The 26,277-nt window shown below is 37.4% G+C and overlaps 1 protein-coding gene across 5 annotated transcripts in view; it reads left to right on the top strand.

The window, feature by feature from the left end:
- Positions 1–949: 949 nt before the first annotated feature.
- AHI1 (Abelson helper integration site 1) overlaps positions 950–26,277 on the top strand; it is a 91,202-nt gene continuing 65,874 nt past the window's right edge. For 2 of the 5 annotated variants that reach the window (XM_054062507.1, XM_054062512.1), the window contains exons 1-13: positions 994–1,080; positions 4,777–4,846; positions 5,615–5,736; positions 12,022–12,632; positions 13,215–13,372; positions 14,392–14,599; positions 15,322–15,514; positions 17,098–17,193; positions 18,522–18,707; positions 19,933–20,085; positions 21,816–21,948; positions 22,801–22,924; positions 25,162–25,391. In XM_054062507.1, the coding sequence (XP_053918482.1) occupies positions 4,837–4,846; positions 5,615–5,736; positions 12,022–12,632; positions 13,215–13,372; positions 14,392–14,599; positions 15,322–15,514; positions 17,098–17,193; positions 18,522–18,707; positions 19,933–20,085; positions 21,816–21,948; positions 22,801–22,924; positions 25,162–25,391 (2,224 nt within the window). In that variant the 5' untranslated portion in view covers positions 994–1,080; positions 4,777–4,836. Of the gene's footprint in view, positions 969–993; positions 1,081–1,718; positions 1,762–2,146; positions 2,320–4,776; positions 4,847–5,614; positions 5,737–12,021; positions 12,633–13,214; positions 13,373–14,391; positions 14,600–15,321; positions 15,515–17,097; positions 17,194–18,521; positions 18,708–19,932; positions 20,086–21,815; positions 21,949–22,800; positions 22,925–25,161; positions 25,392–26,277 lie in introns of those variants that run through there. The other 3 variants (XM_054062509.1, XM_054062511.1, XM_054062508.1) reach the window with 3 other exon arrangements.

Raw genomic sequence — 26,277 nt, 5'->3', positions numbered from 1 at the left:
TATCCATATGAATGTAAGCATGAAATATAATATAAAATAATGGGTCCAGAGGAGGGCTACGAAGATGATCAGAGGGCTGAAGCACCTCCCATACAAGGACAAGCTGAGAGAGTTGGGCTTGTTCAGCCTGGAGAAGGCTCCGAGAAGATCTTATAGTGACCTTCCAATACCTGAAGGGGCTACAAGAAAGCTGGGAAAGGACTGTTCACAAAGGCTTGTAGTGATAGGACTAGGGGCAATGAGTATAAACTGGAGAGGGGCAGATTTAGACTTCATATAAGGAAGAATTTCTTCCCCGTGAGGGTGGTGAGGCACTGGCACAGGTTGCCCAGGGAAGCTGTGGATGCCCCATCCCTGGAGGTGTTCAAGGCCAGTTGGATGGGGCCGTGGGCAGCCTGATCCAGCGGGAGGTGTCCCTGCCCATGGCAGAGGGATTGGAACTAAATGGCCTTTAAGGTCCCTTCCAACCCAAACTGTTCTATCATTCTATGATTCTACGATTCTATGAAATACATCCTGCCCCCAGCTCTTGTCTCGCTGCATGCGACTGACAGAGATCGCTCCCTCGTGTTACCCAGGCCTGATAAAGGATGCTTGTTTTCTAAAACTCAAAACCGAGTCTTACGGAGTTTATTCTCCCCCACCTTCAGCATCAACCCAAAACGCAGCCACCCCGGCGAGCTTCACGCACACGCTCAAACACCATCTCCCCACCCCGCCTCCGGCACAAGGCCGCCCTTATGTGCATGCGCTCTCCCTCCGCCCGGCCTCCCCAACCCGTCTCGCTCCCGCTCTCGTGCGCGCATGCGGCGCGTGCGCCGTTTCCTTGGCAGCCGCTGCTGTGTTCGGCAAAACCACCTGCGCGGCGCGGCGGAGGGGGGAGCGCGGGGTGAGGGAGAGACCACTGGCGGGACAGGGGGGGAGGCGGGGCAGTCGCAGCAGCCGCCACGGAGGCGGACGGGGCCGGCGTGAGTGTTGCCTCGCGGCGGGGGAGGGCGCCTGGATCTGGAGGCGCGGGGCCAGCACTTCGGGCGGGGAAGTCGCGTACGGCCCGGGGGGGTCCCTCGTGCGCGGCTGCGGGTAAGCTGGGGCACGCCTCCCCGCCGCTCTTCCCTGCCTCCGGCTCCCCGCTCCCGGCCTGGTGGGCGGGGGGCTCGGCAGCCGCCGAGGAGGACGCGGGGCTGGCGGCTGGGAGCGACCCGGGGTCCTGGGGAGGCCGGCGGGGCTTGTGCGCTCTGATGGTCTCGGGGGCCCCCGAAGCCGTGACCCCTCGGTTATCGCGGGTTTGAGTTTCGCCCCTACCCTTCCTCTCAGCACAAGTTTTGTAGTTGGGGAGGTGAGGACCCCGCGGGCCATGAATCACAGAATGGTTTGGGTCGGAAGGGACCTTAAAGATCATCTAATTCCGCCCACGCCATGAAGATGCAGGGCTTCTCCGTGCCTGACGCGTTAAGCCCCAAAGCAGTGATGCCTCCCTCGCATCTGTACATTAAATGCAATTAATCCTGTCGGTTGGTCCGGTTACGGTGTGTGCTGGGAGTGTTTGTTCGTATGTTTGTTGTTTAGCGGTGCTCCTCTACATAAGAGAAAAATACCGCTTCAGAAATTAAAATACTTAAATTGGTCCTGATGAGAACCCAGAGAGTTGGGGTTGTTCAGCCTGGAGAAGAGAAGGCTCCGAGGAGACCTTACAGCGACCTTCCAGTACCTGAAGGGGCTACAGGAAAGCTGAGGAGGAGGGACTGTTTACAAGGGCATGGAGTAAGTGATAGGACAAGGGGGAATGGCTACAAATTGGAGAGGGGGAGGTTTGGACTAGGCATAAGGAGGAATTTCTTCACTATGAGAGTGGTGAGGCATTGGCACAGGTTGCCCAGAAATGCTGTGGCTGCCCCATCCCTGGAGGTGTTCAAGGCCAGGTTGGATGGGGCCTTGGGCAGCCTGATCTAGTGGGATGTCCCTGCCCGTGGCAGGGAGTTGGAACTGGATGATCTTCAAGGTCCTTCCAACTCAAACCATTCTGTGATCCTATGATTGAAATTAAGACAGAGGTTTAAAATGTAGTAAACAGTGAAAGTCATCTGTATTTCCTTGTACAGAACTGAAATCTATAATAATTTTGCCATCAGGGCAGACAGACTTTTCAGCCTCCTGACCAACAAAAGGTGCCAAAGATGGGGAAAATATCAGCAGTAATTCTGAAGCTAAAGCTTTCTGATGCCTTACTATTGGAAAACTGAGATGATAACTGAGCTTATTCAGATTGGATAACTGTGGCTGCTGAACTTTGATGTATCATTAAATCTCTCCTATTTTAAGGTGAGATTACACTGAGTAAACAGCCTTGGTCTTATCCTTCTTGATTAATGATTTGTACTTACACAAGTCTAATAGTTGCTTTAATGCACTCAAAGGTCATGTGTCAAAGGTCATGTAATTCTAAATTTGAAATATGTGTAAAATAATAGCCCTACCATTACAGTACTGTACTCTTGTGGCAATAAAATTAATAGATATAGACTTTTAATGAATAAATAGCAGTTAATAGAAAATTATGCACTCACTGGTTAAGTTGGCAAATCTATGCCTTTTATAGAGTGCTAGTAGACATGAGGTAAGCCTAGCCTTTGTAAAGGTGTTTGTTCCATTATAAGAAAAAGTATTGTGCAGAATTGATTTACTGTGGGTTTTTTTGGTGATGTGATTTATTTAACCTTTGACCATAAAATTATTTCCTTACTTGGAAGAGTTATGTGCTTTATTTTGCTATTGTCTTCTATGTTGTCTCTCATGTTTTTTGTTTGGCACTTAGGAGTCCTTCAGCATTTCATTTACTGTTTGTAATTAGGTTTTCGGGGAGGAGGCCAAAATCACTCAACTAATCATAAGAGACTTTTCCATGTTCCTGCCATCCTTAGTGAATGATTAGAGTGATAGAATCCGTTGTACCTTATAACTGTATTTAGTTTTCTACTCTTTCAGGTTATATTTTTTAGCCAATTGTGATCAGACTACTTGAAAAGCAGCACTTAGTAACTGTAGTACTTTTTAAATGGCCTTTTGGTACAACTAAGTATAAATTGCAAAAGCAGATTTGTTTTGCAACAATGTTTTCTGGTTTTATTTCTTCTAAGAAGTGTTGTTTTTAACTGTTAGTGTTTTAGTAGTGACAGTAAAGCTTTGCTTTAAGAATCAAACACATTTTAGTTACTTGACAATATTGTTGCCTTGTCAGTGACCTGATGCAGCATAGTACAGAACAAAACATATTTTTTTTCCTTCCTTTGAAGTCCCTTCTGGGTATTCTTGCTCATTTCAAACATCCTTAGATTGTTGGATACTTAGTATCCATGCTTTACCTCAGAGCTGAAATAAACTAATAACACCTGGCAACTGCCTAATCAGCATTTCTGTAATCCCAAACCAACCCTAAGGCTTTGCCTTTCTTTCCTTAACTGGCTTTGGTTTGGCCAGCAGAACAAATTATGGTAAGTAACAAATGTGAAGTGACCTGGAAGTATGTAGCCTGTGGCTTCTTGAAGAAGCAAGAATAGAAAGAAAGGAGAGGCATCTGAGGGTAGGATGGTGCAGATAGTTGGGGATATAAGCGTAGCCTTGGCTCTTTCCTATCCTGATAAGGTGTTCGTACCCAAGAGTGATCTTTAGTGTTGAAGCCAAGTGGTATATATGGCCTGCTGTAATGCTATTAGACTCTCTTAGCTCCAAATCAGTGGCCACATGCAAATTGGCTATTAAGTAATAATGCCTACTAACTCCCAGGAATTTCTTGGGTGAGTGTTAGGTGGCTTGGACCAAGATAGTGCTAAGGACAATGCAACCATATAGCCTGGCAGCATTTAATGCTACATTTTAATTTGTTAGGAAAGATGTAGTCTGGGTGTCTGGTGAATGCGAGTTAGTAGTGTCAAACAGGAGGTGTTGCCTAGGGAGAATTTGTGAGCCATTGCCTCATGGGAGGTAGGTATGATAGTTTATTGCATGGAAGGCTAAGGGGGATATTACACACTTATAGAAAGCTAAGTTTCATTAATTCCACTGTTTACAAAACAACTTCTTGTATTGACATTTTTGTAAAACATTCTGAATTTTCTTGATGAAAAGATAAAGCTGTGTAAGATGTTTATTTGCCTTCAAGCTTTGTTTGGATTGCATTTGTAGGCTTTTCTCCATAATCAGGAGGGCCTAACATTTTTTTTTCCTTTAGAAAAATGAGTTTCATGTAGTTGCTTGTCTGCTTTATGTAAAATATAAATGCTTTATGTGAACATAAATATTTAGAGTTCTATAATAAATTTATATTTGCTCATAGGTATTAATCTTTGCATCCAAAGCTATCAGCTGGCTACAATGTGACTTCCTTGGTGATACTGTCAGGATAGGAAGGCAATTAGAAAGGCTTTAATATAGATGGCTGGATGGATCATTATTATTTAAATAAACTGTAGCGTTTCTTAGAAGACTGGAGGTCTGCAGTATTGAAGTATTTGGCTATTGCCCAGAAATATGTAGCTATTTAAACTGCTGTAGTGTTAGGTTTTATCTTCTCTAAAATAACAAGTATTAGATGCTGAGAATCTTAAGCTAAGAGTTGGTGGCAGAGAACTTCTAATAGTTCAGACAAATAGTCTAGAAATGAGTATTTCCCTGAAAGACATACCCGTACTCGTCGATGGTGTTAATTAGCATGCATTCAATTGTTACTTTCCTGTCTATGGACCATTTATGTTAATGAAAGTTGTTAATTACTTTAAACAGAATGGTGAATTCTGAGGAAGAAGCAGCTGGTCTGTTGAGCAGCTTCTAACTGTGTTGAAAATGCCAGCAGGTAAGAATACTTTGTGTTTCATTTTCAATATATATTTTATAGTCAGAACTAGATACAAATTATAGGAGTTATTCTGTCCATAATTTTTTAATGTTGCATTGGCTCTGTATTGAGTCCATGCTTATTGTTGATTTTCAAAGTACTATTATGTTAAATTTGGCAGCTTTTGTAAAAATTGTAATTACAATAATAAATATGCTGCAGCTGAGGATTCAACAGCCTTTTTCAGCGGTATGCCAGATTGCATTTTTAATTCTTTATCTACAAATTAAGCGTTACCTCAGGGGCTAGAACACCTACTGCTTCAAAGGCTGAAATGCTGCTGATAGCAGCATTTGTGCATGCTTCTACTTCTTGCAGACCTGTTTCAAGGGCATTCTTTGCTGGGTTCCAGACTTGGTGAGAACCTAGAGCTGCTACCTCTAGAGACACTGTGTCCACCTCTTTTATAGTTGTGCTGCTGTTCATAAACCGTGAAGGCAAAGACCTGTCCTCTGCTTTTGGCTGGCCCAGATTTTGTGCTGATCCTGATTTGTGTGCTCTTCAAAGTGTACTTTCTTCAGGAAACAGAGTAGATGGTGCAGACTTCAGCAACAAGCAGCAGTTGTACAATGTTGCTGAATTATCATAGTGTGGTTTGAGTTGTTGTTAACTGAATACCAAGCAAACTTCTTGGTAAATAATTGTTGTCCTTTGCAATTTTAAAGTGATTTTTTAGCAATGGTGATGGTTGAGCTAGTGAATCATACGATATATTTCTTTTTGCAGTCGAAAGTGAGGCAAAGGCAAAAACCAAAGTTCGCTTTGAGGAGATCTTCAGACGTCATGCTGAACTAACAGACAGAAATAAATCAAAGAAAAAGAATTTTCACTCTCAAGAGAATATTGTGGTGAGTTTGCACACATGCAAGTTTTGTTTGGTTACCTTCTTTAATGGAAAAAAGATCAGTCAAATATATTGTAGAAAGCATTCTGAAAAAAAATTAGTATAAAGTGTCTTTCTGCACATATCCTTTGTTTTTGATGTGGCTTTTATTTGTTGTTTGGGTACCAGCAATTCATCCTTGTAATTTGAAGGTATGGCCAAATTATGTAGAATGTAAAACTGGTAAAAAGAAAGTAGCACACGCAGACATGCACTCATTTGAAGTCTACTAGTACTTTTGTTCTATCCATATTTGTCAGAAAAGTTTATAGATTTTCAAATTCAGTATTGACTTATACTTACTGATATAAGAATAAGACTTTATAAACAATGTTAAGCAGCAAGTAGAACTTTTGTTTTTCAATTTTATCTCAGTAATCGGCATAGTTCTGGATGTGCTGACCTTTTTTCTTTCTGAGTGGTCCCATGCTTACATGTCTGTTTGGGCAGTACACATAAGGATGTGTTTTAAAAGATTTTGGCCTTAGCTTGTGACATGCAGATTAGGAATGATTCTGTCACCCTGACCTTATGGTTGGATGACATTGGTGAGTTTGAAGTCACAATTGATAAGAATGAGGGGCTTGTAACAGAGAGAGAGAGATCAACATAAGCTGTGGCCAGTGAAAGGTCTGCTTTGTTGTTCAATAGCCACAGATGCAGTGCGTATGAGGCCTGGAGGCATGGCTGAAAACACAAGCAGTTGGGACACAGAGAATGAATTTGCTAGTATCCCTTCAGGGGCCATCACCATATTTATTTTTTAGCAGTTGTATCACCTATTACAAGTTATTAGAACGAGGCAAGCCTTGGACCAGGCAATGCCCAGACTATTTTACCCAGATAGATTGATTTGTCTAATATCATTGCGGAAATCATCTCTTCAATCTAAATTTCATGGCAGAAAATAGAGTGTTTAACTCAGAAAATGTCAGTGAGGTTTTCTGCTGGGTGAAAAGCAAGAATTTCCTACCTAGACTCTAGTCTGACCACCTTATAATATTGGGGTGCACATGAAATGCTAACTAAGGTTTTGTATTTAAGGCAGGGCTGCAATAGATTTATATGCTTGAGGCTTTTTGCTTTCTACCTTGCTGAATCCACTCCTTCCCTTTCTTCATAAGGCCCTGGATGACAGGTTCAAGTCTCCAACAGGTTGGAGTATCCAGACTCCAACCCTTTTGCGAGGGTAGAGGTAGTAGGTGTCTGTCTGCAGATTTGACAGGTCTTGTATTCTTTTGAGTAAGATGGAAGTTTTACAGGTTTCTTCTGACTTATTCAGTACTTGAGCTTCTGTCTTAGATGTAAAACACAACCTGTGGAATTTTGGTTGTAAAATTTTTCCAGGGTCTGTTTCATTTTCATAAACTGGAAGGCACTAAATAATTGTTGAGGCTTCCACTGGTTTTAAAACAGGAAAACTGCTAGTAGTTGATACACCTGACCTACATGTTTCCTCAGTGTTTTCTGTTAAAATTTGATGAAACTTCTCCAAACATCTCCTATCTGTAAATTAAAGTTCTTCTAGCTTTTGGTGTCTATACTTTGTAGTTTTGTATGAGCAATGGCAGTAAAATTGGTTCACTAGTGTGTGGAAATTTTCTCAAACATCCCACCCAACTAGCCCACATCACATGTACATTCATTACAAATTCAGTTGTAAGCTGATTGTCCTTTAGAACCAGTACATATCAGCCCTTCAGTGAGCTGGCAGTGTCCATTCCTAATTTCTCAAGTCGTGCCTGTATTATGGGAAGAAGTTCAGGTACCTCTTTAAATCTGGTTATCTGAGTTTCCAGATACCCAGGGCAAATCACTTGATGTGTTTCCAGGTTCCATTCATACATATTTGAGAAGTCTTTTTGGAAAGGAGTGTGATTATTAGGCATTGTCCCTGCTGGCAGCTTTGGAACAGGAATGGCAAGTGATGCGACCTGGGGTTAGCTCATTGTACAATTCTTGTGTGCTAGCCTACCTGTTCATATCTTGGCTGGCTCCCATCTCTTGCCTCTACCAAGCCATTATTGCAAGTAGGTCTGCTCTCAGGGAAGAGTGCTTCTTCAGCCCTGCTACTGTAATGCAGCCTTGGATCTGTTTTGAGAAAAAGCCTTCTCATTTGTCTCATGCTTTAAACTGAAGAGGTCAGGTTCAGGTCAGCAACTGTCTGGAGTTACTCCAGAGACCAGCCTATTCTCTGAGCTGCTTTTCCAGCCTAACTGCTTTTTCTGACTCAGTACAAATGTGTTTATATGTAGGTGATTGCTCTTAGTTGATCTGTTTTAGTTGTGTGTTTTAGATTAGACATAGAATCTATACCAATATCCATGCCCCTGTCTCTGAGATGTAATGTGATGATTTTTATGAACCTCTTGGCTTTTACTTCACTGTTTTGTGGCTCTCTCCCATCTTTCCTCTTGGTTTAATTACATCATGTAATTGAACAGTATATGTGCAAGAAGTGGCCTGAGTTAAGATCATACAAGCAATGTATGTGAGGAATTTGTGTTTGAACTGCAGCTTTGTGCTGCCTGCAGTCTCTATGATGTTCCCACAATTTGCTGTAGTTTGTGATTGCATTGTTTCTGTGAGAGGATATTCTGTATTTTTTTTTTCCTAAGAGTAAATTTGCTATAATTAAGTGACTGTGCAGCTACTGTTCCTGACACGTATTTGTAGATGCATGTTTTTGTTTATAGGCATAATAAATAACAAATAGTATCATAGTATAGTAAGGATTGGAAGGGACCTTAAAGATCATCTAGTTCCAACCCCCCTGACATGGGCAGGGTCATCCCATTAGATCAGGCTGCCCAAGGCCCCATCCAACCTGGCCTTGAACACCTCCAGGGATGGGGCATCCACGACCACCCTGGGCAACCTGTGCCAGTGTCTCACCACTCTCATAGTGAAGAATTTCTTCCTAATGTCCAGTCTAAATCTCCCCCTCTCCAGTTTATACCCATTCCCCCTGGTCCTGTCTCCACAAGTCTTTATGGATAGCCCCTCTCCAGCTTTCCTGTAGGCCCCCTTCAGGTACTGGAAGGTCGCTCTAAGATCTCTGAGCCTTCTCTTCTCCAGGCTGAACAAGCCCAACTCTCTCAGAGCAACGAAGCTGGTGAGGGGGCTGGAGAAAAAGTCTTATGAGGAGTGGCTGAGAGAGCTGGGGTTGTTTAGCCTGGAGAAGAGGAGGCTGAGGGGAGACCTTATTGCTCTCTACAACTACCTGAAAGGAGGTTGTGGAAAGGAGGGAGCTGGCCTCTTCTCCCAAGTGACTGAGGACAGGACAAGGGGGAATGGCCTGAAGCTCCGCCAGGGGAGGTTCAGGCTGGATATCAGAAAAAAATTCTTCACAGAAGGAGTCCTTGGGCACTAGAACAGGCTGCCCAGGGAGGTGGTTGAGTCACCTTCTCTGGAGGTGTTTAAGGAACGGGTTGATGAAGTGCTTAGGGACATGGTTTAAGGGAGTGTTAGGAATGGTTGGACTTGGTGATCCAGTGCGTCCTTTCCAACCTGGTGATTCTATGATTCTATGATTCTCAGCTTGTCCTTGTAGGGAAGGTGCTGCAGCCCTCCCATCATTTTTGTAGCCCTCCTCTGGACCCATTCCAACAGCTCCATATCCTTCTTATGTTGAGGATTCCAGAACTGGACACAGTACTCCAGATGAGGTCTCACAAGAGAGGAACAGAGGAGCAGAATCACTTCCCTCGACCTGCTGGCCATGCTTCTTTTGATGCAGCCCCGGATACGGTTGGCCTTCTGGGCTGTGAGTGCACGTTGCCGGCTCATGTTGAGCTTCTCATCGACCAGCACCCCCAAGTCCTTCTCTGAAGGGCTGCTCTCGAGCACGTCATCCCCCATCGTGTACTGAAAACAGGGATTGCTCTGACCCAGGTGCAGGACCTTACACTTGGCCTTGTTGATCTCATGAAGTTCTCACAGGCCCACTTCTCCAGTCTGTCCAGGTCCCTCTGGATGAAATCCCATCCTTCCTTTTATCCTAGTAAATAGAATTTTTTTCAGATTTTTTCAACAGCTACTTTTCTTTGAGGAAGTTATTCTTGAATATCAGATTTATTTCAGAAACTCTTAAACAGGCCAGAGATGAAGGCTTTTTGGTTTAGGATTTCTCAAACGAATTCTACTTCTTGGGCTTAATGTTCTATCAAAGGCAAAAATCAGCATGATCTTAGCTATTGGTTACTTTTGGGTCTTATACGAAGGTTATGTTTTAACCTTTATTTGTTATACTCTGTAGTTAAAGCTACCTGTAGAAATGCAGATCAGAAAGTGGACAATCTTTAAAAAGCATTATTTTGTGTTGGTTTTTTTACTTTGTAGAAAGCCTGTTGGTGTTTTGCCTTTTTTTTTGCCTTACTCTGTTTCAAGTTATTTATATGTAATCTTCCACATCCTCTTACGTCACTGATTTACGAATGAAGAGGATGTTACTGGTCTATTTGAGCAAGTAAGAGATGAAGCTACAAGGATAGGCTTTCTTATTATTTGATATTGGGATAATTTAAACTATAAACGTAGGATGCTAAAAATAAAGGTACCTACTGAAAAGGTATATGAATGGCTGTAGATTTTTTCTGATGAATTAGATAAGCATACTTGCATTAAATTCTAGGCACTTTATTTTTTAATTTATCTTTTATTAGGACAGTTGTTTAGCATGAGGCATTAGTAAGCCTAATTTGTGCATTTTTAAGCTTTGTTTCTAGTTTCAGACATCAGCTTTTATTTCTGTGTTAAGGTTTGTCTTGGTGTTTTTTTCTGTTACATTGCTTTTATTTGACAATTTTCCTGTAAAAAAATAAACTTCCTTGATTTTTTTTTTTTTATTTTCTGTTCTGTGGTTTTACTGGTGTACTTCAAACTTTCTCTTTCCTGCCTTCTTCTTCAATACTTATAATACTTCTTTTGCTCTCTATGTTATCGCTTCAAATATCACATAGTGGTGAAGATTGTCAGGCTCATGTAATTGAGGGAATGTAACATGGAGACAGGTGACGTGCACATTGAGTGTTCTGTTCTTTCTAGTCGTGGAATATTACTTTCACAGGTGAACATTGTAAAGTCAGCATCTATACTCCAAAGCAGGATTGCTGTTGCACACTCCTTCTCTGTCCACGTGAAATTTTTAATATTTTTTTTCTTATGAGCTTGTAAATTTTGATGATCAGTTATTACATATATTGTACTTTTAAAAATATATTTGAAACAAACATGATTCTGTAACCGGAGAAGTATCCCAGCTGAAATCGGGACAAGGGGAAAAAATGTCTGTGTTTCAGAGAGGAAGATTGTTTTGTTAAGGAAAAGATTGCGTACAAAGACTTAAATTTCTCCAACTTTTTTTTTTTATTTGCTTTCTTTGTGTCCTGAAGTCCTTTCTAATTTTCATGTGGATACTCCAGAGAGTTTTAGTTAAGACAATAGAGCAACTTTATAGAAGCTCCAGCAGGGAACAGAGACCTGTGTGTTATGTTCCTTACAGAATTAGGCCTGCTGTGTTGTTTGGAGCTACAGCTTTTAGTAACCGGGAATACTAAGCTAAAAGAGGGAGGAAATTTCACAATGTATTTTCTAAAAACCACCAAAGACTGGCAGAAGGAGTGTACAGACAAATGCGTTAGCTGAAATTTGTCTTTGCTAGTTTTACTTGGCTCGTCGTTAGATCAACTCTTTGTCATTCTATTAAGAATGACATGGGATTTTTTTTTAACTTCACTTTTTTTTAATACAAAAAGTATTAATGGAAATCTGGTTTTCAGTTTTAGCACTTTTTCACAGGGTTTCCTTGTCAAACTTTGGCAAGCAACTTTCAGTAAAAGAGACTCCAATCAACTGAGCCTGAAGCCTGTCTCTAAGTTGCGTTTCAAATAGATGAAAATATTTAATTGATTTTATGCTGCATGTAATCTTCAAGTCTTCTGTAGCCTAAAGTGTTGGCGTTTGTTTATGGAATAGACTTGATTTCTTTTGTTACTGACTGTACGTAGAAGTAACTTAAACATGGTGGGAAAAAGTTGAAGTAATTAAACACCAAATGTTTGTGGGTTTTTCAGTGTGAATTATCTGTTGCCTTTCATTGTGTCACTTGTTAATTTGAAAGAAACTAACTGGATCTTTGATTTCAGTATTTCTTTGTCTAGTGTTGCTAAAGGAATAACATAAAGTACTATGTTTATCCTTAGAACGTAATTCTTAGTATAAGTATGTTTTATGTTCTTTTCATTTGTAGCTTGATACCTTCAGAAGTAATATTGACCTAGCTAAGGAAAGTGTGAATGATGAAGCAATTATAAACAACACATATAATCCTGAACAACAGAGTCCTCGATTTACAAAAAATAAACTGAGAGAGAAAGCCTCAATTGCAGAGAAAATAAACAATGATGTTATTAGCGGAGAGGAAAACAAGCGACCAAAGTCTAACAAGAAGAAAAAGAAATCATCATTACAAGAACAATTTAATGAGGAGGAGGATTTATATGAAGCTAAATTGGAGAGTTTTGAGAAAAAGATTAATGATTTTCCAAAGAAGAAAACAAAAAGTAAATCACAAACAGATGTACCTCATGAAGGGAGTCCTAGAAAGATTAAAAATTCTTTGACTGAAGCGAGAAATGTAACTGATTTAGAAGAGGAAGAAGAGCTAATTCGAGCCTATCAGCGGCATGTGGCTGAGGATGAGGCAAATGCAATTAAAAAGAAAATAAGAACGAAACTTAAAGAACAGATGTCTGAATTTACCTTCAGTGTTCAAAGCCAGGAAGTTGTATTGAACAATGAAGTGGGCAAGAAGAAGAAAAAGAAGAAAGAAATAGCGGTTTTAAGTGAAGCTGAAACAAGGTACTATGATAAACTGTATATCGTGTGTCTGTGAATCTTAAGTGAAACGTTTCTGTTTCTTTTAAGATAGTCAGAAGCTTTCTGGTAAACTGTAGATATCCAGGCCATTACTTAGAAAAATGATGCTGTTATGAAGAAAATACTACCAAATACTTTTTCAAAATGCTGTGAAAATTAATATTTAAGTTGGAGATTTGGTTTAACTTTTTAAAATAGATCCTCTATTACTTATCTGATGTTTCTTTTGTGTGGAACTCTTAATGAAATTAAGATAATTTTGTGTGTGTTTTTTGTAGTGATGAATGATGGCCCTCATCCAGCAGAAGAGTTTTAGCTTAGCTTTGTTCACATGAATGATTCTACAATTGTCTGGAAATTAGGGAGAAATGAAAGGTGTGGCGGGGGGAGAAAGAAGAAAGGCAAGACACTGATGTTGAGGGAGGGTGTTGCATTTCCAAGATACAGAGATGATAAGTTGCAGAACTAAAGAAGTCATTGCAAGTGGATTAATAGAAGTAATGAGCAATTGCATCCATATATGCCGTAGAATGCAGTTGCTGACTGTAATGCATTATCTTGCAGTGCAATGTCCCTTTCTGAGACACAGCAGCATCCAGCAGAAGATGACAATGAAAATCGGTCATTGGAAAGACAATGTACATCAGAAGGACAGAAATTGGAGGAAAGCATGGATAAACAAAAACCTAAAGCAAAAAAGGTTAAAAGGAAACCCAGAAAAGGTCTGCCAACAAAATGTTAAGAATGGTGTGCTGCTTTGCTGCTTCATTCAAGGCTTTTTTCTTTTGTCCTGCTGCAGAAATATTTATCCATAGTAGTAACACCAAAGTATCTGAACTGTTGATTTACTTATGTTTTAGCTACTTAATTTTTATTCTTCTGATTCTGAGACTAATTTGTAAGGAAGTTCACTTGATGTCTACATCTAAAATATTGAGAATTCATTTACTGTAAATAGTTTTGAAATTTATAAATAGTTAAACTTTTTTTTTAAGCATAATATTCTATATACCAACTTTACAGTGTATTACTTAGATGCATATTCTGCTTTTCTTTTTATTATTTTAGCATTTTTATTTACTTTATGCTATAAATCATGTATTGCCACTGCTTTAAGCTGATTCAAACATAAAGAATGTTTTTTTTCGTGCAACTTGTAGTCAAATTGGAGAATTCATTTCCTCAAACGTTGTGGAAGCCAAAATAAGAAAATAGTTTAAAAAAATGAAGATTACAGAAATTCTTGAGGAGTAGGTCTTCTGATATCTGATGGGGATCTCAATGTAACTCCTAAATAAAAAAAAACAATATTTTGGTAATTCAAGGAAAATGTGCGTGGAGAAACAATCAGTTTCTGCTTACCGTGGTTTTTTTATGTTTATGTAGAAACAGGCAAAAAAACAAACTACTGTAGGCTGTAGTCCAGAGCAGGATATTGAACAGTGTGTGCTTTAAGTTGTTGTGGAAGAGAAGAACCTGTGTCAATCTAGAGAAAGACCTCTGATTTTAAATAAAGATGTTTGTTAGTAGAAATAGATTTTATTAATTAATATATATTCATGTGTATGTTCATACGTTTAAACTGCTGCAAATTTGATAATTTTATTTTAACCTATTGCATAAAGAACAAGTTAAATGTTACTTTGCTATTGATTGCAAAGACAGTACAGAACATTTTTTCTCATTTAGACTGTCACTAGTGGAATATAATCACCTTTATTTACTTTATTCCTGTTTCCAGAAGAAAGCACAGAAGTTACTGCAGAAAATGCCAAGGAAATGGAGAATTCAGAAATTTCAGCTCAGTCTAAATTTGATGATGATCTTGTGTTGGGAGTGTATGTCCATCGATCTGATAGACTTAAAACTGATCTTCTGGTGTCTCATCCTGTAGTTAAAATCCATGTCGTTGATCAGAGAAGTGGTTTATACATCAAGAAGGATCATAGGTGACTTTTAATAAACTGTTTCTATTGTCAATGATTATAAGTACAAACATTTTCCCCTAGAAAGTTAAACTTGTAAATTAAAACAATGCTTAATTTTAAGCTTGTGAGGTCATTCATTAGTTTCTACATGTATAATAATACATATATATACCTACAGTAATTTAGGATGGTATTTTTCTCTTCTTTTGGGCACTTTTAAATGCTTTGCACTACTGTATTGCTCTGGAGGTCCACACATTTCTGTGTTCTTTCTAGAGTGAGAATTTCCTAAATCTCAAAAGTATGCAAAAGCCAAGATTAGAATAATTAAGCAAAACTGCTGTAGCGTAAATAGTCTCTGCCTTTAAAAGAACTCCTAAAAACTTGAAATGAAGTTTAGTTCTTCATATTTCTAATCACCTCAGTTACTTTTTTCCACTGTCATACTGGAAAATATCCCTGAAAACCTAGTTTCAATAGTGTTTAAATAGTAGACTCTACCATGACCACTATGCATAAATTTAGTAGCAGAAAGCTGATTGTTAGGATTTTGAACTTCAGGCTATAGGTTTTCTATGTACATTACAAATTGCCTTAAATTTTGGTTGAGTTTAGAATTTTTTCTTTCTAAACTCAAACAGGTGGTATCTTGCTTCTTTGCTTTCATTAACTGAAAATACTGTTTAGAGTTTTTCTTTTAAGAAGCTATAAAAATTCTAACTGTTAGGAATTTTTTTAAACAGCAAGAGGAAAATTTCGTCTTGTTATGAACAAGAACAAATAGATCATGTTCTTCCTGTTATGACACAACCATATGACTTCAGACACTCTAAATCAACAGTTCCAGAGTGGGAGGAGCAAGTCATATTTAATGAACGTTTTAGTTACTGTATTCAAAATACTGAAGAAAGCCCTTGGGTAATACTGTTTTTTGAGGTAAGGTTAAATATTCTACATCACATTTCTGCATGTTATGATTTTTGCTTTATTTCTTCAGTCATATATATTTGGCTAATTCAGGTATTTTCTTTCAGTTATATTGGGTTACTGGCGTAATCTTACAATACAGAATTGAGTGGAGATACAATAAAAGTTGTATTTGTGATTGCTAATGCTAATACATATTTTTTAATAGCAGCCCCCCTTCCCGTTTTGATGAGGTTGGTAAGATTGTTCCAGTTCAAGACAGGTGGCACCACATATAATGGATCAAAGTTATTCTTTCCCACAATCTTGAAATCTGAAAAGAAGCTTAAGTACCCGAAACTCAGTGATGGAGTGTGCCTGCTTGTAGCAACACCTCTTTTCCCTTGTACTAATGAGCAAGCTATTGCATTGTTTGCCATTAACATTTTAGACATCTGCTTCCCTTCCATTCTTCACTAAGTAATTATTAATTTGCTCTCCAGTATGATTATATTTAAAGGACAAATTGTAAGGTATATATTCAACATGATTTTGAGCTTAACTTAAAGAGACATTCTGTAGTATTAACCTGAAAATAAGAACCTAAGACAATAAATAGTTTTTTCTTTCCTTGTTTTTTTTTATATTTCAAATGGATTGTATATACAACTTCACCATATAGAATCATAGAATGGTTTGGGTTGAAAGGGACCTTTACAGGTCACCTAGTCCAATCTCCTTACAGGAGCAGGGACATCTTTACATGTTTATATGTCTCTTTATGTTCTGTGGTAATCATACATGAACACATAGAATTAGGATTCCTTAGTGTTTTTTAACACAGAAGCGGTTACATTTGTATGTAGATGGGACTAAAAGTATGTCTACACTGAAAGCATGCTGTTTGACTTCAGCATGGTTTATGAAATGCCAATTTGAAGGTAGCATGATTCCAGGGTTTTTTTTGTATACCAGATAAACCTCCAGGAGTGGCTAAATATGAGAGACTCTGGTCATTGACCAGATAAAAAAAAGAATCTCATGGACATCATTGGAAGTGTTCAAGGCTAGGTTGTATAAGACTTTGAGCAACCTGATCTAGTGAAACATGTCCCTGCCTGTGGCAGGGGGATCGACCAGATGATCTTTGAAGATCTCTTCCAACCCAAGCCATTCTGTGATCAATTTAATGGCGTAAGTGATAAGGCTAGGAAAGGAAAACTAACTTTTTCACTGCACTTTTTTAGCTAGATTAACACACAGCTGGATTTGTCAGATTTGTGATCTGTATGATTTGTGAACTCTATAGGATTTATGAAAATTGCATGTGAATGTTTTTCTTGTTGTGAGAGAAGGGAAGCAGAAATAGTTTTTTAGGGTGAGACTTAGGATGTTTTTTGAAATGGGTTATGAATAGTCATCAGGTAAATGCATAGGATCTGTTATTTCTAATTATGTGCTTGTGTGGAAGAAGCACTCCTTTTGTAATTGCTTAAAATCTAAATCCGCTTAATTTAGTGAATTACATATAGCATATTTTCAGCAGTACTTTTTAGTTACCATGAAAGATATACTAATTTGAAATGTATTTATATTCCTACAAATATTTTCAGATCCTTGACTTTTTACGTGTGGATGACGTGAAAGCCAGCTCTGATGTACAGACTCAGGAATGTGGTTTCCGAAAAATTTGTTGGGCATTTCTAAAGGTATTGTAAATATTTAAATGAAGAAAAAAAAACCCTATAAATCTTTTCATTCAGTTATCTAAAAGACACTGACCCTACTAAGTGGGAAAACATTTTTAAATATTTCCGGGCAACAGATATGGAAAAACAAATCCTTGCCTATTTGGCTGTTCTCTCCCTCTTTATTCTCACCCAAAACAAGCTTGACAGTAAAGAATATATATTTTTCAAGGAAATATGAAATGTATGAGATTGTATTTGTTCTGTAAAGTATAGAAGCAGGTTTTCTTTGAAGGTTTGTATGTTCATGAGATTATTTCTGTCTTTGAAGGAAAAAAATAAATCCACTAATTTCTGTACCTTGGCTATTTTGTATTCTAGTGGCATTTTCAGTTGGCCAGTCTTTGAAAAGACTTCCTGCCCTAGTTATAAAATGCCTATCATTTTTAGTTGCAGAATTTGAAATGCTGCAGCAATGAGATACCAGTAATTTAGCCTCTATGTCATGTACCATTTTACCTTTTGGGACACTTGTGCCAATTTGGGAGACTTGAATGTGCCAATTTGGCCTTTGAAAGCCGACAAGGTATTCCATGCTTTAATTTGCCTGAGGATTGTTCATTTACACATACCCTCCATGGATGGTAGATCTTGACAACCATTAAGCAGTCTAAAATATGAGAATTTTGCAAGTTTAGGGGAAGTGAGAGGAACTTGCATATCCTTCCATACAAAGTCTTTTTTTCAGCTCTTCCCAAGACAAAGCTACAGGAATCAGAAATCTGATATTCTGTCTCTCATGTATAGCTATGCAGTCAGGCATTCAGCACAGCCAACACCTGAACAAAGGGAAGGAAGACTTTCCAATACATAAATACAAATAAAATTGTGGCCATTTCTTCATTCCTACTGCATCAATCAATATAATCCTTTCCACTATATAAAAGTAGAAATGTCCTGATAAACAGTAGTCAATATTAATGGCAGTAGGTACTCACAGGATGAAAAACATAAACGCTAATTTCTAGTTTAATAGGGAGAACTCTATCTCCTCTGCAGTTGGAAAGATTGCTGCTTTGCTGAATCTTTCGCTTCGAGTCAAAGCCTTACCAATGTCCTTTGCCCCAGTGTTCAAAGGGAACAGATTTGGAAGAGGATCTTTGTGGATTGTGGTCGTTTGAGATTTGGGCAATTCCAGCAAGTAGCAATTAATAAAAAGAAATTATATAGGAAGTGGGTTTTGTAGATCATACTGTAGATGTTTAAGATATTAGAAATCATCAGTGACTTCTTTTAGTTTTGTGTTAAGGTAACACTTTTTTTTTTTCTCTTCTTAATCACCCTTCCAGCTTGTAGGTGCAAATGGAGTTCTAAATGTTGATGGAAAACTCCGCCTGCAATTATATTACCCACCTCCCAGGACCAAGTTACGTTCAAATGTTGTTGAGGTTTATGAGTGGTGGACAAAATGTCCTAGAAACCGTTACCCATCAACTTTATATGTAACTGTAAGAGGCATAAAACTGCCAGATCATGTAAGTTAAATATATAATATAAATATATTTACAAATATACAGACTTTTCTGTAAAAACTAGTAGCTAGCTAGTGAGTGTGTGTTTGTATGCATGTACGTAAAAGCTATATGTGCATGCAGTATATAAAATAGCTACTGTACAACTTTAGTAAGAACTTTGCCTCTTAAATTATGTGTTCCAAACCCAGCCCTTCATAGTTATCTCTGAAAAATAAGCCTTCTTTCCCAACTGCAACTTTTCTGTCAATCACAGAGTATGGAAACTTTAAGATTGATAGTCCTTCTCATTAGAAATGTCATTTCAAGTCAATGGACTCATGCAGGTGAGTAAATTCTGTGAGAGAAGGTGTAAGTCACTTATGGGTTGTTTTGGTTTTTTTTCTCAAATGAAAACTCCTTTAAAGACAGGCTTACATTGGTATGTGCTGAGATGTGCATTCAAGATAAATACGTAATAAATTTTTCTATGATGTGAGTACAAATTGTTCTGTTGCCTTATTTTCCATACATTTTTACAATTGTTCTAAGTCTTCTGATCACTGTTGATACAATCAAGGGTGATCTGTGAAAGCCTGATGGGATGTGGTCCAAAATGGTCCAAAACCAAGTTAATCTCTGGGATTATTTCATGGTTTTGGGACATTTCTTTCTAATCTGTGTCTTGAAATGACATTTATAGATCCCTTGCTCAGTCACCTGCTGATGTTAGGAATTGTGCATGCTTTGCTTCATCTTTCTGGCAGTGTTCTAAGCCTGTCTTCTCCATAGTCTGAATGTTTTCCTGGTATGTTTAGGTGCTATCACTGGTTTACAGACATCGCTGCTTTACTCTGTGAAGCTCAAGTGATGGGATGAATTTGCCTAGGCTTGACTATACTTCACTTGGATCCACTGGCTACTGATACTATTTCATTTTTATTCTCATAAATGCCAGATTTGCCAAGGCTGGGATTGAGCCACAGCATGAGACGTTTTCTGTGCAGTGATTTCTGCTTCCATTTGAGATCTGTTACAGATCTTGCCTAGTCTCCCCTTTCTGCAGATCTTCCATACCTCCTGAATGGTGTGGTAGTTAAGAAAACAGATGTCTTGAATAACAGGGCATCTTGCCTAGAAGAAAACATGCAATGTGTTTGAAATTAAAAGTACCTTTTAATCTTTTCAGATATTGCACTGTTCTTTTTTAAAATGTTTTGTCCTGATACTTAGTTTTGTTTATCTTAAGGTCGCTCCTTCTTTCCACTCTATGGTAGCTGTTCAGCAGGAACAAAGTAGTGCAGCACTCTGCGAGCTCCAGAGAGAGGGATCTAAAAAATCATGTGAACCTTTTCTAGAGGAGAAAAAGGAGCCATTTAAATGGACAAGATTGCCTGGACAGGTGAAGTGTTTTTCTTTGCTTTTTTAAGGAAAATGATTTAAAGATCTACTATGATTTTATGATTTTGTTTCTATAAGTATTAGGAAACATTCATTAGAGCAAATAAAAAAAAATAGTAAACAAAAGCCAAAACATAAATAACTCGCAGAAACAGTAGAGGTTGCTTAGCTTCCTACCAAATATGGTTGATTTAACTTTTTTTTTTTTCACAAAATAATTTTTATCTTTGGATGTCTCTAGAACTTTGAAAGAGTAGGGCTAGTTGGGCTGGAAGCAGGACAAGAAACAAGTTTGTAGATTTCACCTTGACTGGAAATATGTTTTCTTGTTGGTGTTGGGTTTTTCTTTTATTTCCTCAGTTAAAGTTATTTTTACAATGTAACAGAACTATGAGCAGCTAAGGGAAATTAGCAGTTATAGAAAGTGAGTATTTTTGCAACCACTTATAAAATCTCTATGCAAAGATTTCATATATTTCTGTAGAATGGTTTTAGCCTGAGTTCATAGTTCTTAAAGAATTCAAAAAGTAACATAAGATTTGTTAACAAAGAATATTAATTTTTATTTTGGTTGTATACTACAGTCCTTTCTTTAAAAAAGAAGACTTAAACATACAAGGGCCTAATTTTGTTTCCCAGTTACATTTGCTAATAATAATAAAATAGTAGGGAAAAGATGAGTTTTTACAATGGAAATTTTCTTACCAAAATGGCAGGATACCTAAAAGGTATGTTTAGGTTAGTGTTTGTTACTTTTTAGAAAGTTGCAATTCTGAAAATGTTTGTAATCAAAACCAAGAGAAATATGATCTAAGAATATTTGCCTGGCTTCATTTGGCAGCTCTTTTATTATTAGACTAGTCCATGTACATATTGAAGAATTTCAGTAGCAATGATGATGGATCTTGTAGTGTGCTGTCTTGTGAAAAAGTTTCGGTAAGGTCAGCATGATCTGACTTCTCTGCTTGGCAGAGAGTATTAAAGCAGCTATGCTTGTTTAAAAATTGATAATGACTTAAAATTATTTCCTTCTTATAGATTTAAATTATTGTTATAGCTTTAAAGCTAAATAATCTTTTTAAAGAACCACAGTATATTTATATCTGTCTTCATATGTATAGATAGATGGATGATGTGTTATTTTTGTGAAGTGTGCTATAGAGTTGTGAATTAATTGATATGAAATAAATATTAAATTAACTTTATATGTGAATTGCAGCTACATGACCTGTATATGTCATTATGTTTAAAAAAAAAAAAGTCAAGAACTGAAATACAGACGGGGAATGCTAAAGGTGGTTTGGTATACTAAAGGTTTGAGTGCCTGTAGTTAAGTCTTCTAAGTTCACACTACAATTATTAAGTTACTAAAAGTTGTGCTAAGACTGCTTAAGCAAGCTTGACTTAGTCTACATCTACAGCTTTTATTTTTGATGATAATTGTGATTATACACTTCGTAAGATTAAGGAAACTATTTAAATTGTATTTTTTCTTAGGCTTTGAAAACATGCTAGTTGTCTGTAATAATGGGGCAGAAATGAATGTATAAGTTACACATGGCCTAAGTTTTGCAGTAGAACCGTCTCTGTTTATAGTGTTAAATTTTTCTATTAAATTGACTTAAGATGTTAGTAGCTTTCTAACACTTCTGCATGACAGGAACTAAGAAGTGTTTTAAGCATCTGGTACTCTAATATTCATAACTGTGTAATTCTTACTGGAAAAGCTAGGCCTGCCGCATACCGAACAAGCATCTCTTTTCACTGCGAGGTGGAGATATGGGCTGTCTCTGTGTTCGTTTCTCTCATGATGGGAAAATTCTGGCAGCAGCATGTGCAGGAAGAAATGGCTATCCCATTGTTTGTAAGTTTAAAATAAGTTTTGGCTTTAGGTTTCTTATAATTTGTGTAGTTTGAAATTAAAGGGCAAAATATATTTTTAACCTGTGATTGATTTTTTTGGGGGGGAGGTTGCTTTATAATTGTGATTTGGAAATTGTTCCATACATTAAAGAGCATTGAGAAAAATGCTCTTTCTTTATTAATGGGGATGGAGCTGGCTTTTCATACATGATAGTGTATACAATTTAATGCTATGAAATCACAGTATTTCTGTGCAGAGGTCTAACAGGACTACTAAATCAGTTTGCATAAGGAACGTATTTTCTGATATTAAGGTTTTAAGTGAAATAACTTCTCCAGCCCCCCACTCCACATTGTTTTGATGTAAATTTTTCTCCTAACCTGCCAGGAAAGTTAGATACCTGGAATACTGTCCTCTCCAGACAAACTACTGAAGGCTGCTGTCTTCCATGGTCCAGTTCAGTTGAAACTACAAACATTATTGAACTTGGGGCCGCTTCCTCACTGTAGCCTTAGCCACATAGTTCTTAAGCCCTGTATAAGAAATTATATATAAAAAAAATTATAATCCTAAACTGGTTTTAAAAACTTAAAGCAAATACGGCTTTTGTTAAGGGTCAATATATTTGTGACATACGTCAACCACTAGGTGGAAGTATATGCTTGCTGTCCATGCATATCTAGGCACTATTTCATCATATTCTCTGAAAATGAGATGATAAAGAAAATGAGTTGACTTATCCTAGCAGAAATTCAGCCTAAGATTAGGCTAAACTTTGCACTAATAGTTGCATGTAATTGATTGTAAATACTCAGAATTCTATTTCTTATTTTTCTATTTAAACTTCACTAGTGTATGAAATTCCTTCTGGGCAGTTCCTGAGAGAATTTTTTGGTCACCTTAACATAGTGTATGATCTTTGTTGGTCAAAAGACAATCAATACCTTCTTACAGCATCCTCTGATGGCACTGTCAGGTCAGTATGATGATAATATTCTAGCAGATAGCATCAGAAGCACAAAAGAAAGTGGTCTAGACTGTGCTATAAAGTTTAAGTAACAATTTAATTGCAGTGTTACTTACTCTGTAACGTTATAGGAATTGTGATGGAGTTAATTGCTTACACTGTGTTTACTATATTGGTTTATAATGTACGTGAATTTGAGACCAAAGCTTTTTCAAAAACTGTAGTGTCTCAATCTACAGAATAAAACCAAAAGGCTTTATAGTTCAAAAAGTCGCAGAGACAGTTGGAATAGTATGTCCTTGGAGAAATTGCAGTATTATGAATTCAGTATTAAATTTGCAAATTTGCACATAAAGCATGAAATTGAAAATTTAAGGTTGAAGTTGTGTGCATAAATTGGCCATACTGCACTTATATATGTGATTTTTTTTTTTAGTTTTGGGGCATTTTAAGTAATTCAACTTCAATTCCTGAAACTCCTGTAAATGAAATTTGATAGTAATGCTTCAAGATTGGCTGTGTACACTCTTTCCTTTACTTTTACGAAGTGTACTTCAGCACAGTGTTAATGTTAAAATATTATTCTGTCCAAGATTTAAAAACAAAAACCTCAAAACTGTAGAAAAACATGAAAATATGGCTGTGACACTGCACAATTTTATTACGAGCGACTTCACAGGTTTTCATAAGACTTCTTTCTTTAGCTCTTCAGATCGCTGTCTGTTGTTTCTGTTATGCAACTCAGTAATGCTACAGGCAGTTGCATAATTAAAAAGTCAGAAGAATTGTTACATGCTGTATTGTATATGTGGAACTGTGTTGCTTTTGGTTTTTTTGGTGCTGTATGAGGGTATTAAAAGTATTTTGAGAGCTTAGTCCATGTTTCTGTTTTTCATTTGGAAGCAGATTAAATAAGATTGTTTTTATGTTTAAGTAAATATATGAATTTCAGTAACTTATGTTACCTACAAGAAAAAACAGCAGTTCCTCGGTTCTTGACTTTATAGCAGCAAGTTGAAATTGAAGTAGTCTTTTCTGTGTACTGTGCATAGTCACTGCACAAGGTGTTAGTTCCTGTATTGTCCATTGCCTTAAGCTCCTTAAATGTCTGCTTAGGCAAGGAGTTTCTTTTTCACTTTTGTATTGGGAGTGTTTTGCCATTGAAACATGGTAGAATTGAAGGATGTGGACCATAAGGCATCCCTTTCCTTAGAAGTCATTATCGGTTTATTACTGGGGTCATCTCTTAGACTGAGTTCTAAGGCAATGTGAAGGGAAATGTGGGAACTTACGTGAATCCTTCTTATATAGTGTTTTATGTTAGGCTTGAGCCTTCCCAAGCTTTGTTCCCACATTATTTGTGAGCATTTGTGTTGTTAGTGCAAAACTGTTCTGAAAGATAGGTAGACTGCTTGTGACCTTTTCACATTAAATTGCAAGTTAATCGCCATACTCTAAGGGATTGCAATTTTGTAATGAAATTACCTGTGAATAAGTTTAGAATTCTTCAGTAGCCACCCCACCTGGAAGGCTGGCACTCAAACAATTAAATTCCATATTGTAACTGAGCACTCTTTGAAAGGTGCTGCCTACCTAGATTTCATGATCCAGGTACCATTCCATTGACTCATCTTTGGGGAAGCATGTATACAATCAACAAAAAACACTTCCTAAGAAAAATCTGGTCTTAAAGCTATGGATGAAGAATAGGAAACGGATGAATAGTAAGGACTGGGTTTATGTAAAGAAAATATCCTTGAGATCACAATTGCTGTGTGGTAGGTAATTGCTCTTTAAAAACTTTCTGGGCTTTTATATTTAGCAGTCCTAAATGTTACTTTGTGAGTGTTTGTTCTAGCTTTTTTTTTTTTTTTTTTTTTTTTTTTTTAAAGAGTGATAGCCCAGAAGGTTTTAATAATTTCTTTTAACTCCTGAAAGAAAGAAACTGATCCGTTCCATGGAATTCTTTATGTGTATTTTTAAATATGCTTATTAAATGAGCGAGTAGTCATGAATTTACTTTGAAGACAGAGTACTATGTAAAGTACTAAATGTATATTAATTCGTCTTAGAAAGTACCATATTAAAGGATTAAATACAGGTGCAACTAATTGGTAGGTTAAACAGGTGGTATTGAGAATTTGCGAGCATTTGCTTGCAAACCACTAGTACAAAATATGGTTTCGTTTTTACCTGTGTATGCGATTGCTTTATACAGCAGATATCCTAACATCCTTTCCTTTTAGAATGTGGAAGATAGAAATGCAGGCAGCATCTGCAGCAAGGGTTTTCCCTCATCCTTCGTTTGTTTACACTGCAAAGTACCACCCAGTTGCTGACTCCTTGGTCGTGACAGGATGTTATGACTCAGTAATTAGAATCTGGAATGCAGATGTGAAAGAAATCCATGGGCAGCTGTTACAAGAGCTTGATGGTCACAGAAGTTTTATTAACACGCTTTGTTTTGATGCAGACGGTATGTACTTAGAATTACTTCTTCAAATAGTCTGCTTTTTGGTTGAAGACCAGCTTGAGTGTTACTGGTTTGCTTTATTTTGTAGAGCCAATGTGAAGCGCTGTCATAGAATAGAATAGTTTTAGCTGTGTTTGGAATTAATATGCTAGTATGATGTCTTATTTGCCTGAACAGAATGGGACACATTCTCTGATATAAATTGAGAGTAATCAGAAAAGGTAAGTGTAGAAAGGACAGGCAGACAAATGTGTAGTGATCAGGCAATGACAACTGGTCAAAGTTTGGTCATAGTTTAGTTTTCATTATCCCTATAATTAGCTAGTTTTAGTTAGCTAGTGTTTTGTACATATTGCATCAAAAATTAGCAGAACATAAAGCACGGATGCTACTTGTACTAGTGAAAGGTGGGAAGAGTTGAAGATGGCTGAATGAATAAGATACTTGGAAGTATTTGAGTTTTTGTAGTGTTAGTGATGTAATTAGTAATTAGGTGGTTCCTTTTTGAAGATATTCACTGGAGTAGGTACTACGAGGAGGAAAGAGTTCCATTTTTCTGAAGAGTAAATATTTGTGCTTAATTTAAGAACATCCGTTGAAAAACTGTATTTGTTCTTGTTCAAGGAGCTCTGAGTGAATGTGTAGGTAAGCATCAAGCTATCGTCTGAAGCTCATTGAGCTACAAATGCTTATTTTTATGTGGTTCTAGAATATGAGTAAAAATGAAAAAAAATAAAAGAATATGCAGCACTCCAGTATATGATATGTTCTGAATACAGATTTATGGAATCAACTTGCATCACGTAGTAGGAGCAAAATGCATTTCCATTTAATATATCATAGCAAAAGAAAAGAGAGAACTGATGTTCACCTATTCACAAAAATAATA

This window comes from Cuculus canorus, chromosome 3 (assembly GCF_017976375.1).
Source record: "Cuculus canorus isolate bCucCan1 chromosome 3, bCucCan1.pri, whole genome shotgun sequence".
Taxonomy (NCBI): Eukaryota; Metazoa; Chordata; class Aves; order Cuculiformes; family Cuculidae; genus Cuculus; species Cuculus canorus.
Note: the sequence above shows the minus strand (reverse complement) of the source record. Positions and strands in the feature narration are given on the sequence as shown.